Raw genomic sequence first — 14,624 nt, 5'->3', positions numbered from 1 at the left:
ATGGTAATATATGTTCGAAAACTCGACCAACGAATCGAAGATGACCAAAAAGAGATAACCTGAACGTGGTCAGTACAATAGCATCACGCGTGTTGGTTACTACACATGAAAATCAGCGGAACAGCAACGTTAAGGGCCGAAGAGAGACAAAAGAGGAAATCAGGCTGAAAGTTGAATGCTTGCAGCGGCTAAAGTGTGTTACGATCAAAAACTGGTTAAATTGAACTTGACGCTTTTTTCGTCGTCATCGTTTCGCCTACTGTTTGGTTTTGACATTTGCTCTTCAGTTTTGAAAATTATATCGAAGCAAGGGGACTGTCGACAACCAGAAAGACTAAATCGGGGGGAAATTGAAAGCCAACCGAATGCCAGCTGTTTCAAGCGGAGCCCCGACCTTTCAGTCCAATTTACTGCAAGCCAGTTGGAAGTGCTGTCCACATCAGATCTTAATTTCGGCTAAGCAGTCTCTTATGGATTAAAATGAATTATGTTATGATTACTCCGACGTTTCGATGCAGGGTTCGCATCATCTTCAGGGGACAAATCTACTCATTCGTTCCTTGTCCACAAGCGTACATCGAACTGAAACAGGAGCCAGGACTCCCTATCGTGACTATAAGCAATACAAGTCAATCAGAGAACGATCGCGGAAGCTGTACATAAAGAAGCTGACGGCTTGGATGCGCGGTATAGGATGACGAAACTTACGTCTAGGCAGACTTTGTACCACTTCCTGGACAGCAATATTATACGACGATTGGAAGAGGAGAAAAATATCTCGTGTGGCAGGCCATCTGTTCCTGTGGCTCGGGGGGGCAACATTTACATCGCAACCGGGATCATCAACCAGGAAATTTATGTGCAGAAGTGGCTGAAAAAGCGACTGTTACGTTTCCTCAAGCAACATAACTGGGTTATTACGCCATATGCTATTTTTGAGTTTTTTTTTCAATCTAGCTGACGTTAAAGAGTCGTAGTCGTATATTTCTTTCATTTTTTATACGCAGACAAATAAAAATTATTTTATAAAATTGAATTAAAACGACCACACCTTCCATTCAACTACCATGACCCCTATTTGCTGGGATAATTTTCAAAAATACTAGTAAATGAAGCTATATTCACTATCAAGAAAGTAAAACAGTGTGAAACGAGGACGTGTTTACATTTTGGTAGAAAATCAATAGATTTTTTTAATAAAATTTTCAGCTCTAAACAAAGAATAAAAATGAAGGAGTCACACGAAGGGCCCGGCATTTTGCATTCACTAAAAAGGAAACTGCGATGAATATTGAACTCGAAAAAGAAACATGATTTGATTTTTTAATAAAAAGTTCAACCGATTTACACACATTCTTGTTTGATCAATTTTTGATCGTATGACCCTTTATAGCAAAATTATTAGGACATGTAAGAGGAAATCCGGGAGAGGTATTCGCGACAAAATGGATGATTTACCCCTGAAAATGCCCTGTAAAATAAAGAATGCACAATACAATTGCTCTTTGTCGACTTTGAGCGAACCTTCGACAATACTGCCTGCGAATCGATTCAACGTGCTGCTGAATCTGCTGAGGGATAGAGCGGTCCACTGTCGAATGCATTACAGAAATGTTGTGCTGCAGAACTGCGACAGCGTCGCTTCTATAATCATTAGAACCGCTAGAGGCTGCCCTCAAGGAGGACTGCTGTCATCGCTTCTGCGGTTCCTGGTAGTACACGGACTACAGTGATGCTCTGGGATTTGAAGTGACGGGTTACGCAGACGACATTGTTATCACGGAATGAGAGCAAGGATGGACGTACTAAAGCTGCTCTTAACATAAATCGCTAAAATAAAACACCGCAATTCCGTTTGGCAAGAAAATGGAAGGTCGAACAAAAACCGCCTATTCTTAATGGAATCGCTATCGAGTTTGTTACGGATGTAAAAAATTTTGTCCGGAACTATTAAAGGTACAAAGAGTGGCTTGTCTGGTAATTACAGAGATGATAAAATCGACCCCAACGATTGCCTTGGAAGCACGGTTAAACCTAGCAGTATTACATGTACACGTCGTGCCCTACGAATACATAATCTTCCTCGATATTGATCGAGGGATTGCCGAGATTGTAATATCTGACCGAACTTTATGGATGAAAAGAGACTATCCGGTTTCGAAAGACCAGATTCCTTGGTAGGAGAAAATGGGTCATTCTTTCGGTAATCTTAATATAGTCTGCTAAACAGTTAAAATGGTGTTACGATACAGACAGAAAAATCACTTAGGGCCGATTTCTTCAACCTCGCTTAACTTTTAAACCGGGTTCACCAGTACGTTTAGACCTGGCTTAAGAGCTAAGCGAGGCTGAAGAAATCGGCCCTTAGTCCAAAGCAAAACCGATGGTTCAGAGCGCCTTAAAGTGTCGTGTAAGCTACACCCACAATCAACTTGTTGCTAACAAGGCGTCTGCAATTCGGCATGATCCCTCAAACTATAGGCCAACCAGGTTCGATAACCAGGAACGTGTGGGAAGCGACACGCATTCCGTGGTTGCCAAAATGGGGACCGAACGACTATAACCCCAAAGGACAGTGCGAGGAAATCGAATCAGTTTGCGCACTTAGAAGCAACAGACAGCCATCATAAGGTGAAAATTAGGCGAGGCATGTACCACGATTGGTGATCGAGTGAGAAGCCGAGCGGTACCTAGTCAGCAATCCGCAGAAACCTAGTTGCTAGGAGAAACCACCACCGAGCGAACGAGCTACCGATGTGAGAGCGATGGACATTCCACAATTATTAGGACCAAGTGAATAACGATCGCCACATAGCGTATCTTTCGCGGTTGCTATGAGCAACCGACCGATGAACCATGCGACTACAGCGACGCGCATTCAAATACGCGTGAAAAAGCATACCTTCCGCGGTTGCTAGGAGCAACCGCTTTCGAGTGTGTGAGCGAACGAGTCTATTACCAGTGGGTAGCCACCGTTTTAATTTGAAATTTTCCTTAAAAAATTAAGAATTTAAAATATAGGTTTTTCTTTCAAAAGATGCGTAGGTAATGTCTGTGGCATAACCCGGAATATCGCGACGACACTTCGGCCAGTAAATCCACATCTAATGATAATTTTTTTACGAGAATTATGGTGGATCTGAAAAGAGCCTTTGATATTGGCGTTAGTTTTGAAAGGGGAATTCGCTGGATTCGAAGATCGTTGGATGCTCCAGGCTTCTGTTCTCTATGTTCAGGCTCATTTGTGGTTCATGAATGCGTTTCTGACAAGATTGTTGTGCACGGAGAACTTGCATTACCTAGTTTTAAATGGTGCACAAATACCCCACTACATACGGGGAACGTGCCATTTGAACCAATATATTCTAATTCCTGAAGTGGTGCATCCTACTTCTACGAACGAAAAACGAAAGCGAGGGAGTCCAAATTATGAAATATTTCCCAAAGCCGACTAAATTTCATCCCATTAATTTTGAGTTAAAAAACGCATACACCTTACGCAGACTATCTTGAATCTGTTTGAAAATTGTCAATTTTGCCACTCTTCGCATTCTTTTTGCAAATATGCATTTTTCCTTTGGAGCGGATCCTCGGTTTTCCGCCAGTGAAATAGGACAGATTAGAATTACCGGTTATAATTTTACCATGTTTTTTTTACATTTCAGATTGACAATTAAACCTCTAAATCAATCAAATAAAGTGTGATTCGTGTGTGCAAAGTTCAATCTTTCACAGCAGAATGAAGAGCGCCCGATAAACTGTAGACACAGCTAAGAAACGTGCCCATCCAATCCATATGTTTCTCGTTCAAAATCCAGGAAACGAATGGTAGAAAAAGAACACACGGGACTCCTATATATTACTTTCCAACCCGGATGTGATGCCTAAAACGGAAAAATAATCGGTAAAAATCTTTGTTAAATTTCTAAAAATCTGAATATGTTCGAAATTCTGTGAAATTTTCATCAAATTGCCAAAAATTTGTGATCTGTGAACAAAAATCTGTAACCAAAAATAGTCAAATAAATCTGCGACATTACAGAAAAAATTGTGAATGTGGTAACTTTTCCTACCGTACCCCACTCGGTCGTATGTGCAAAGTTCAACCTCCACAACAGAGTGAAGAGCGTCCAATAAACTTTGTACACTGCTAGGAAACGTGTGCTTACCAATGCATGTTTCTCGTTCAAAATCGAAGCAACGAATGATAGAAAAAGAGCGCGCGGGACCTATATTTATAGGACCGCTGTCTTCGATTGGGTCTCTTAGGGGCCCCATATTGACGGCTCTACCTGAAATAGGCAGAAAAATTACGTTTTTCCACGTCGCTTTATATTTATAGAAATCATGCATACTTCCAATCTTAATACAAAATTGATGAACATTTTTCCGACTTACTAGTGAAAATAGGATGTAACTCCGTTCAGTACAATGCAAGTTACTCGCATTCAAAAACTCTACCACCGGCTGTGTCTTCCGAAATTTTGAAAAGGGTCACGACAAAAAAGTAAAATCAGAAATTTTCTGGTTCAGCGTGATGGAGGGCGACTCGAACAAACAGGAGGAAGACGCCGATGTTCTGGAAGCTACAAATGTTGGTGAACACAAATATTCAGCGTAACTATATTTCAAATTACCAGCTTTCTTCATTTTTTTTCTGTCGATGCTTCATATTGACATCCCTGTCCGAGAAGAGCTGAGAATTTACACTTTTCCGCATTAGTTTCGAAAGTTTTTTTTAAAAATTCGTTGAACCTTGAAATTTAATACAAAATTCATGAACAATTTACCGACTAAACTAGAATTGAGTGATTCCATTCGTGGCACAGAAGTCAGAAACGTTCGAAGTTGTACGCTCTTTTTTCTAAATTTTGAAATAGGGCGTGCAGAAATTTCATACTTATATATGTTAATGAGATTTCTTGCATCATGAGAAATTTACCATGCCGAAAACAGAAACAATTTTAAAATTAAAATTCAGTTTACCCACACTGCATCCAAAACCTTAATTTACGGACAAACGACGACCGCTAAGGCAATTTATGAGCCACGGCAGTTGAAATGTTCTATCACGTCTGTCATACACGATTTTGCTTGAAATTAGTTGTACCGTTTATATTTATAAATTCGAGTAATTTTTACGTTTCACGTTCTAAGAAATTTTAAACAAAATTTACCAATGAAAGGCTTTCAATATTCTTCTTCCGACTGGTGAAAATGTAAAAAAAATTAAAAATGGATTATGTGTATCATGTGTTCCGTTCGCTTTATACATTTTCCATAATTAGTTTCATTGAACCGCTGTCAAAAAATGTAACGAAGAACCTATCGCAACAACGATTCTTTCGTAAAGATACAATACAACGAAGAATTATTATTTCCTGGTCCTGCAGCAAAGAACACGAGGATTGAGAATTAATATAATCTTTTGACGGTCACCAGAATATCTATTGATTTTAAGGATTGCAATATTTGACCATCTGTTAGCGAAGGGGCGTGTTTATTTGCTAAGCTAAATTTCTTGGTATGCGACTGGTAGGAAAATAGTCCAAAAACGTTTGTGGAATTGGTTTTTATAAATATTAGCTGATGGTAAAAATCATACAAAAAATTGAAAAGCATCCTCATTCTGCCAAAAAGTAGCAGTATCAATAAAAACAAGAAATTTACAAATAAATCTGCGGACCTGGTGTCCCAGTTCCGAAGACTAACGCACCGATGTCGGATGTACGAGTATAACTTCCACACATCCGACGTCAAGCTATGAGAGAACATCCGAGAGCCACCGAAACCCCGAAGACTACAAAACAGCTCAACAGACAGATTTGAAAAGAGAAGATAGATGAAAATAGTCCAGAACGTCTACGTCAATGAGATGAAGAGTATGTCTATTTACGTACACGTACACACACTCGCTCACTCACTCAAAACCCCCACACATTCCCTCAAACCCGGTGACAGCGGTGGCAGCTCCCTCACCGCCCACACCGCAGACACCACACTCACCTATCAAGATCCCGCGAGCGGCTCCCGCCGAGATTCTCCCGCGAACGGGATCGGCTCGGCGGTGGTGCTGCGTCCATCGTTTCCTTCCGCTTCAGCGCACTGTGCGAACTGTTGCTGTTGTGTCCCTTGGAGGCGGATTCGTGCAGATTTTCCCAGGCCTGCCGGTAGTACCGGTTCAGTCCGTTGCGTGACTCCGAGCTGGAGCTGGAGAACGAGGCCACCGTGTTGCAGTCCGGCGAGGCCCGGTGCCGGTAGTGCTGGTTGCCCTGCTGGTTTCTGCAATGGTACGAGCGGAGAGACGTGGTGGTTGGTGGTTCGGTTCGAGTTCGTGTTTGTTTGGAGGGGTCAGGTTTTTTTTTTGGTTTGATTGACGGCAACTAAGGGCGGGACGCTAGAAGACTTGTTTCTATAAAAAAAAATTTCATCTGACGGGGTAAAGTTTTGTTCGATTTGATACACTAGAGTTTAGGTGTTTTTAGTGGTAGGGTAGAATAGTGTGGAGTTGGGCCGACGCTAGATGCTTCGGAGTTTCTTCCGGAGCGTGGTTGGGCGACTAGCGCCGCCCAGTTTCCACGAAGTATGTAGTTGGTAGGAAGATAGAAAGTGACAGGTCAGATGGTATTGTGCAGTGATGGAAACCTGTTTTCTACTTGGGGAAGGTAATGGTAACTATGGCTACGACTACGGGTGGATGAGTAGGTGCGGGTTTAGTAGAAGGCCTACTATGTAGAACAGAAAAAAGCACAGAGGTTAGACACAGCACGGAAAGTTAGTGGGTTAGCACAGCGCGTACTGAAGAATAGAAGGTTTATAAAATATGGACTAGCGGTAGGTTCTTACATTGTATGGTTACGAATTTGTACGTTAGTATTGGTATGGTTATGGCACGTCGTTTGATAAAGGTAGTGTTTGTAATAATAGTAATGGCGTTGGTAGTAGCGCAGGTGTTGTTGTTGCAGTGTTGACGGACTATCCGAACCGAACGAACTGCTAGAGAGTGGTGCATCTCTGGGTGGCTCTGTGCCTTCTGATAGCAGTCGTTTCGCCCATCATAACGAAGCCTGCGGATCGTCCTCATTGCAGTAGTAATCGTCCACGTTCGGCGGTCGACGGAACAGTGTCGATTGCTTGGGGATATTGCTACTGATTTGGTTGTCAACACTGGTGTACAACCGCATCGCACTTGCCGGCGGCTTATGCTGGCGGTTGATTATAATAGGCGATGGTTTTGAGATTGTTGGTCTGGCCGGTTTTACGGTGTACACTGGAGGCGGAGCTACCTTGCTGTCGTTGGTGCGGAACAGTCGTCCGAAAAATCGCGAAGGCTTCTCGGTTAATCGGTGTTGTTGTTTTTGCTGCGATTGTAGCTGCTGATTCCGACGATGACGTCCATAAGCCGTTGTAGTACCGAGAATATCCCGGCGGCCGACGGTTTGATCTGGAAACGGTAGTGCCAATACAGTATACCAACGCGAGGGCATCTGAGAATCCGTTGTGTTGGTAGCAGCTGGGGTAGGTGCTTTTGGGCGGTGGCCTTTGGCTGCCGCTAACGATTTTGCGACGGTCGGTGCCGTGTGGCTGTTGTTGATGTTGTGGTTGTTGTTATTGAAATCCCGGCTGGGTTTGTCGCAATAGTAGTACCGACCGGAGGTAGCATTAGCGGTGGTAGTGGTGGTAGCAGTAGTAGTGGTAGTAGTAGCAGGTGTAGCATTGGAGAAAAAGCGACGAGCTGCTGGTCGTAGCGAACCGGGTCGCGGAAGGTAGCAGCGCATGGGGATGCTACCGGGACCGGTTAGATCATCCTTTGGTGAACTGCTGGATGGATAGAGCGGGGTTTTTGGGGCGAATGGCAGGTTTTGTTAGGAGGTGTCGGTAAAACAGAAATTAATTGAAATCCGTTGATTTGGTTTTTGGAGCGTGGCAGGAAGAACCACATACTTTTCGCTTCTCTTGCATGTTGAGCAGAGTTGTAGTAGGCGAGATTTATATAGAGAGATAGTGAGAGTGAACAGCGTGGAAAAGTGACAGCTGACAGCTAGAGAGGTTATAGAAGGTAGGCACAGGCCATAGTAGTGGTGGTGGTGGTGATGAAATCTCTCGTGATTTGTGACCGTGCACTTGTTTTTTTTAGTTTGTTGTTGTTGTTGCAGTCGACATCTTTCTCATCTGTTTTGGATTTATCAGGCTCTCGCACACTCTCTCTCTAGGAGTAGGAGAATGTATTCTTCTTGTGTGCCCTCGCCGTTGAATATAATGTATTCATTCTACCCGGATGATTGAGGTTGTTGTTCGGCGTGATTTTTTTTGGTTGTGGTGGTGGTGGTTGTGGAACACAAAAGAAAATACGGGAAAAGGAGGAAAAGGGTAATTTAATGTTTGGTTTTTTCTCTTGTCACTTTTCGTTGTTGTTTTGAATAGTGATGGTGATGGTGGTAAATGTTGTGTGATTTGTTTGCAATTGTTCTTCTCAGCAAAGCAGATAGAAATAGAATTTTAAAAGAAAGGTGATAAGCGTACATAGAAACGTTGTGATGTAGCAGTGTATGCGTCAGTGTGCGTGGTGAGGATGGTGGTTGTTTTTAGTACTCTCTGTTGCTCAGAGGACTGGTTAACCGGGTTTGCGGTTGTGAATGTGTGCGTATGTTTTGCTGTTTGCCACACAAACACAGTCGAACTGGGGGAGAATCCTAAAGCTAAAGATATACCATAACAAAACAAACAGTACCAGGGGTGGCACGGCGTGTGAGGCCAGCGGGGTGGATTGTAGGTGATAAAGGTTACCCATGCAAGATTTAATAACTGCAACCACGAAAGAACAGGTGTGGAAATGGATAGCTAGCGTAGGAATAGGAAAGAATTTTGTTTTTGGAAGAAAAAAAAACGGCAAGCATCTAAACTCGGGTGTGGATGTGTGCGTGTGTCTTCGGAACGGGTCTCTTTCGGATTATCCTGTTGGTGTGATCACTGGTAATCAGTTTCTTTCACAATTTTTTTTTGTTTGGTGAAGGCTCCGCACGATGTGTGAACAGAGTTAGAGAGAATGGTTGTGTTGTTGTAATGTGTGGTTGGTTTTAGTTTACGTTCTTTAAGTTTTGGCTGTCACAGTTGATAAACAAGCAAATCACCTTCGCACTACGATCACAATGGTGGTAATGACGGCAGCTAGGAAGACGAAGCCACCGAACGCTCCGAGCGCCACAATGGCACCGAGATTGAGGCGGGCATTCTTGGCTTCCTTCCGATCGCCAGCGCCAAGGTTGGAGTTGCCTCCGATGCCGCCGTAAGCTCCACCGGTACTCTCGCCGTCCGAGTTATCTACGGCGAACGGTACGTTCACCTTCGGAGACTGGTCTTGCCGGATGTTGACGGATCCGGCGATTTCGTTGTCTTGCGGGTGCTGGGACAGTATAATGTCCTGCGGGTTACGTGACGTGGTAGTATGTTGCCGTGTACTGGTCGTGCTTGGTCGTGTCTGTGGTGGTGGTGTTTGTGTAGTGGTAGTTGTGGTAGTGGTAGTGGCTGTTGTTGTGGTTGTGGACGGTTCGTAGTATGACGGCTTCACCCGTATCGGTGGCACGTGCTGCACGGTTGGGATCTTTGGTATCGTATTTTGACCAGGACGGTACGGTTTCCGGGACGGGCCATCTTCCCGCACTATACCCGGACGGACTTCTAGAGGTGGGAGAGAGTAATCCTCGTTAGTACCGACGTAGAATCCGTCTAAGCCATCGCTATCGTTACCGTCGTCGATCTCAATGCTAAACAGTGGAGTCTGAGTCGTCGAACTGCTGGTCGTGAAACGAGTCGTCGGTCTAGTCGGTCTTCGCGATTGCGGTCGCTTCTGCGTGTACTGGGTTGCGGGAACTGGAGTCGTTGATATAATCACAATTGGCGGTGTAGGACGTGTTGTTGGTGGAGCTGCCGTCGTAGACGGTATTCTACTAGCCGGGTCTTCGATACATTTCGGCAACAAATTACTCCACTGTCCGGTGGAAGTACAGAAAATTTCGGTGTCAAGACTTTCCGGTATGAAACCACGGTTACAAATGACTTCAGCGCGGGATCCGAAAACTGTAGCGTTCGGCGCTATGATCTCGCCATTCGGGAACAGAGTTGGCAGGGGCTCGCATTCAATCAACTCGCATCGCGGAGGCGGTCCATTCCAGCGCTCGTCAATATCGCAGGTCAGAAGTGCCCTACCGATCATTTCGTAGCCCTCGTTACACTTGTAATGAACTGAGCTAAGATATCCGACGGAACCGTTGATCAGATCGTAGCTTCCATGTGGTATCGAGGCCGGAAGTCCACATTCAATATCTGCGAATGAAAATTGAATTAACCGAGTAACCCCGAATCCAGGTTAATAAATACATACATTTACAGACAGGAGGGAACTCATTATAGAATCCAGTTTCCAAGCAAGTTCTCTGCGAAGGTCCAACCAGCAGGTGACCTTCGTCGCAGCTATACTCAACAAAGGCGCCAACGTCGAAGCCCTTCGGGGCTACCATCGTCGAATTTGGAGGTTGCTCCGGACGACCGCAAGTCTTGGGCTCTGCAAAAAAAAAACAACCCACGTTAACCGCGAAACATCATCCAAGACCCCCCCCCCCCAATACTTACGATGCTGACAGATAAAATTCAACTGCGTATTACAATTCGTATCACTCCACAGCCACCCCTTGGATCCGTCATACCGGGCACAGTCCTCATCCCCTCCGGGAAGATTCCAGAACGACACCGACACCTCATCGCCTCCGATCCACTTCCAGGTGTTCCTGTCCTTCGTATCCCGAACCGCTCCCATCCAGTACTGCGACGAGGTATCACTCCGATGTCTTCTCCACAGCTCCCAACTGATGAAACCCTGCAGGGCCGGATTGCTCTCGTTGATCAACGTTCCACCCCGGGAACGGCAGAAGGCAAGAGCATCCCGTAGCGATGCCGGCTGGCGGTTGTAGAAGATGTAACACTTCCCGTTGTAGGAAGCCGAAGCCCCGGGTGGCATATCCCGGAAGGCTGGACACCGTTCAATCGGTAGAGCCTGATCGGTATACACGAACGCCTCACAAATTGATAGCTGGCTTGGGAGGTTCGTTTCCAGATGAACCGAGACAAATGCACCCGGCATCGGTGGATTACACGGCAGAAACAGGGGTTGGCCTTCCTCCAGCGAACCGGTGAAGCGGTTACAGATCGGATTGGTACCCAAATCCGGTCGGTTATTGCCGACACGTACCACAATGGTAGCCGGTTTGCCATTACCTGAAAAAAAAGAACAAAGAAACAGAGAATGTTTGTCATTATTTATAACTTCACAAGCCTCCGGTTTGAGTTATATAAAACAAGATCCCACAACAATGCTCGCGGAATTCTTGCCCCTCTCCACTGCGATAACTCATAGACCGACCGGGCTTACGTCATGACCGCAAAACATCAAACCTCACTCACGACGACGAGAGCGAGAGGAGGCATCATCTCATCGCCAAAGCTATATAATAGCAGCCGCGTGAAACGGCCAATTTCTTGTTTCCGCGAAATGCGCCCGCCCGAGTGCCTCTGAGTAATGCCTTCCAAACTCGCCGCTTTCACTTTCTATTTGTGTTCGCTGTTGCTCGCTTTTTTTTTACTTTTCTACTACTGGCAACCATTTGTTCGTGTCCGCGTTCCACCGTTCGGTCGGTCGGTCGTAATCGCAGTAGCACAGGTCAGTTGCCGGGGTAATTGCAAAAAACGGCGGCATCAGCAGGGAGAGTGAAATCATCGACAACAATAACAAGCGACACGCGAAGCGAACCCTATATACTGTGGCAGAAGAATGTTCGGGTTCGTCGCGCTCTCGGTGTTGAATTTTCGTTGAAATCGAGAACGTATTCGAGTTCTTTGCCTGGTGGGAAAGGTTCCCGTGTTTGGTCGGTTCCCATACCAATATTTGGACGGTTGTTGAGACGGTGGTGACGGTGGAAGGGTTTCTTACTGTTTTGTAGCTTGGTATTATCAGAGCGTGACTTTTTGCCCCCTTCTTCCGATGATTGCAGCGAGCAAGTTACTTTTCGGACGGAGAACTTAAAGTGGAAGGCTGGTTTTTTTCTTGCTAACAGGCAAGTGCGGGTTTGTTGAATTTGAGTTGATGGATTTTTAGGAAGCGACTGACACTGAAAAACAAATTACCCAACGTTGTTTATACCTCGAACACTCAAAAATTACGTTAACAGAAGCTCTCGATTGAGTGAAATTCTTCGCTCTCTTTTTGGCTCAAACTGATCTAACTGATTCAATTATGATTTTGGTTCTTTTCAAAAGGTCGATTCGATTTTAGCGGACAGACACGTTCAATCGTAGCAAGCACTGACAAAGTATGTAAACTTTTTTCAGTGACCGCTGTCATAATTTTGTTGGCATTGCGTTGAATTCATTGAATCATTTAAATAGATAAATAAAACCTGTAGTGAATTTAGAGTGTAAAAGTTTAGTAGAAGTGTATTTAACTATAATTTTGCCGATCATTTTTGAGCACAGGAAATTAGAGCGAAGCCTGATTTTCATTTGATTCAAAAGCTACAATAGTCGGTGCGCAGTTTTTACCCGAGACAAGAAATTGAAAAAAGGCTTCTACGGAAAGAAAAAAACGAAACCGCTTATACCCTTGACAATGGATGCCGTTTTTTTCCTTTTCCATATCTGAATAACGCTCATGTTTTTAATTGCGCATACATACAATTTTGGTAACCTTCAAAGGTCACCAAACAGTTTGAAATTAGAAATAATTGCTCTCTTGATGCGAACACATCACATGACCATTGAAAAGGGAAACGAGTCGATAATAGTACCAACGGTGACCGCGAAGGTGCGTGAAGGCATTCATTCGTCAATTATACTTCAACAGCATTCCCATCTAATCACTTCTCTTCGGCTAGGTAATGGGTTTTCCGTGGAATGAGCCCGTGAGTGGTGCCTTGTGGCGCATGCTTCGGTGAAGAAAGTGTCGTAATGACGCTATACATACTGTAATGGACGTAAGTAGACTTGACGCGTGTTTCTGCGAAGTTATTCTTAGCATGAAACCAACATAGAAACATCTTGCATTAAAAGTACAATCCTTTCTGGCAGGAATCTCAAGCAGCTTCTCGAACCATAGCAGTTTGTGACGTTACGTGCTACTAGCAGAGGCCATCATTTTTATTTCCGATAGGTGGAAGGTAGCATACACACACACACAAAATCATCTGACCGAAGCTCGTTCGTGATTGGTTCCCGTAATTTTCATGCACCGAGCCACAAATCTTGAACAGAAAGAATTGTGATTTCAGTCGGTTGCAACAAGGCTACTTATCTTGTCTGATGTCCGAAGACTATGTCTACACCGGGAGAGAAAGTGATTATTAGGATTCATCTCCGTGCTCCGTGCTAGTAACCAGGACCAATTGGAACAAAAATCTCCCACCCGGAGAATATTTTCTTTTGCAAACAAACTAGTCCTTTTCAGCCCATTATCTCCAATAAGTGGAAAGATGCAAAAAACCGATTTTAAAACACCCGAACGAAGCTCGTTTGTGATTGGTTCCCGCTAATTTCATGCACCAACCCGCAAATCTTGAACAGAATTGTGATTTTAGTCGGTTTTTATTAGTTAACCTTGTTGGATGGTCGGAGACTATATTTCAACACTGGGAGAGAAGGTGATTATTTACTGTATCGATTATTTTGTTGGCTATTTTCGGCTGAAACTGAAAGACGGATAGGGAATCCCAGAGCGAATCAGTTATAAACTTAGAACGGAAAGCTAATGTGAAATGTGAAGAATCTTTTGCCTGCTGCTAAGTAGGAGTCGGGCGTTGCACCCAAGTCTACCGCATGGTCATTGATAGAACATAACTCATCATCATGTTTTACCACCGACGCCGGGAAGGTGATTACCAGGATTCAGCCGGCCCCTTGGACTGTAGTAATCAGTTTGTACATCTCCATACTAGTAACGAGGGTCGATTGGAACGAAAATGAATTCGACTTAGAGAACATTTTCTTTGGAAAACTAATTGGGTTATTGGGTTAAATGCTGATTTCGATTTTTTCCGATGCAGTTGGCATTTTTTTCACTTTTTCTGAACGCAAAAAAAAACAAATAGGGTGATGTGCCTATTATGGCAGTAGAGCCTATTGTGACCCTATTTCGTACCCCTTGGTTTCGAACCAAGCATATGAGATAATGACAATATCGATTTGGCTAAAACAGGTGTGCTAAAAAAGCTCAAGTTATTTTCTTTATTTGTTGTGCACATACGTATTCAGAACTATCCACTAAATCCAACTTTTAATTAAAACAAAATCACCTTATTGAAATATCTGCTGATCCGCCTCACTCGCGTAGTGAACCGAAACAGGACGCAACGGCGCTTAGCAAAATAAACACTTTCGAGCCAGCATTTACCGCCTCATATCTCGTTATTCCGGCACAAATATATTAAATATTGCACTGATACATACCTTTATTTTAGCTGGAGAACCTTTTTACGATTATTTCGCTTTAAAAGCACTCGTCAAACACTAGAATAGGCCTAGTGTTATAATAGGATAAAACTAAATACGGGGGTTCCTATTATTGGCATGTTTTGCTGATA

The 14,624-nt window shown here is 44.0% G+C and overlaps 1 protein-coding gene across 1 annotated transcript in view; it reads right to left on the bottom strand.

The window, feature by feature from the left end:
- The window catches only part of LOC131676195 (uncharacterized), a 59,030-nt gene that overhangs the window by 2,842 nt on the left and 41,564 nt on the right, over positions 1-14,624 (bottom strand). Inside the window, 5 exon segments of the mRNA XM_058955317.1 lie at positions 6,007-6,282; positions 6,847-7,863; positions 9,132-10,323; positions 10,382-10,561; positions 10,630-11,329. Of these exon segments, the coding sequence (XP_058811300.1) occupies positions 6,007-6,282; positions 6,847-7,863; positions 9,132-10,323; positions 10,382-10,561; positions 10,630-11,329 (3,365 nt within the window).

This window comes from Topomyia yanbarensis, chromosome 1 (assembly GCF_030247195.1).
Source record: "Topomyia yanbarensis strain Yona2022 chromosome 1, ASM3024719v1, whole genome shotgun sequence".
Taxonomy (NCBI): Eukaryota; Metazoa; Arthropoda; class Insecta; order Diptera; family Culicidae; genus Topomyia; species Topomyia yanbarensis.
This window is presented reverse-complemented; position numbering and strand designations above follow the sequence as displayed.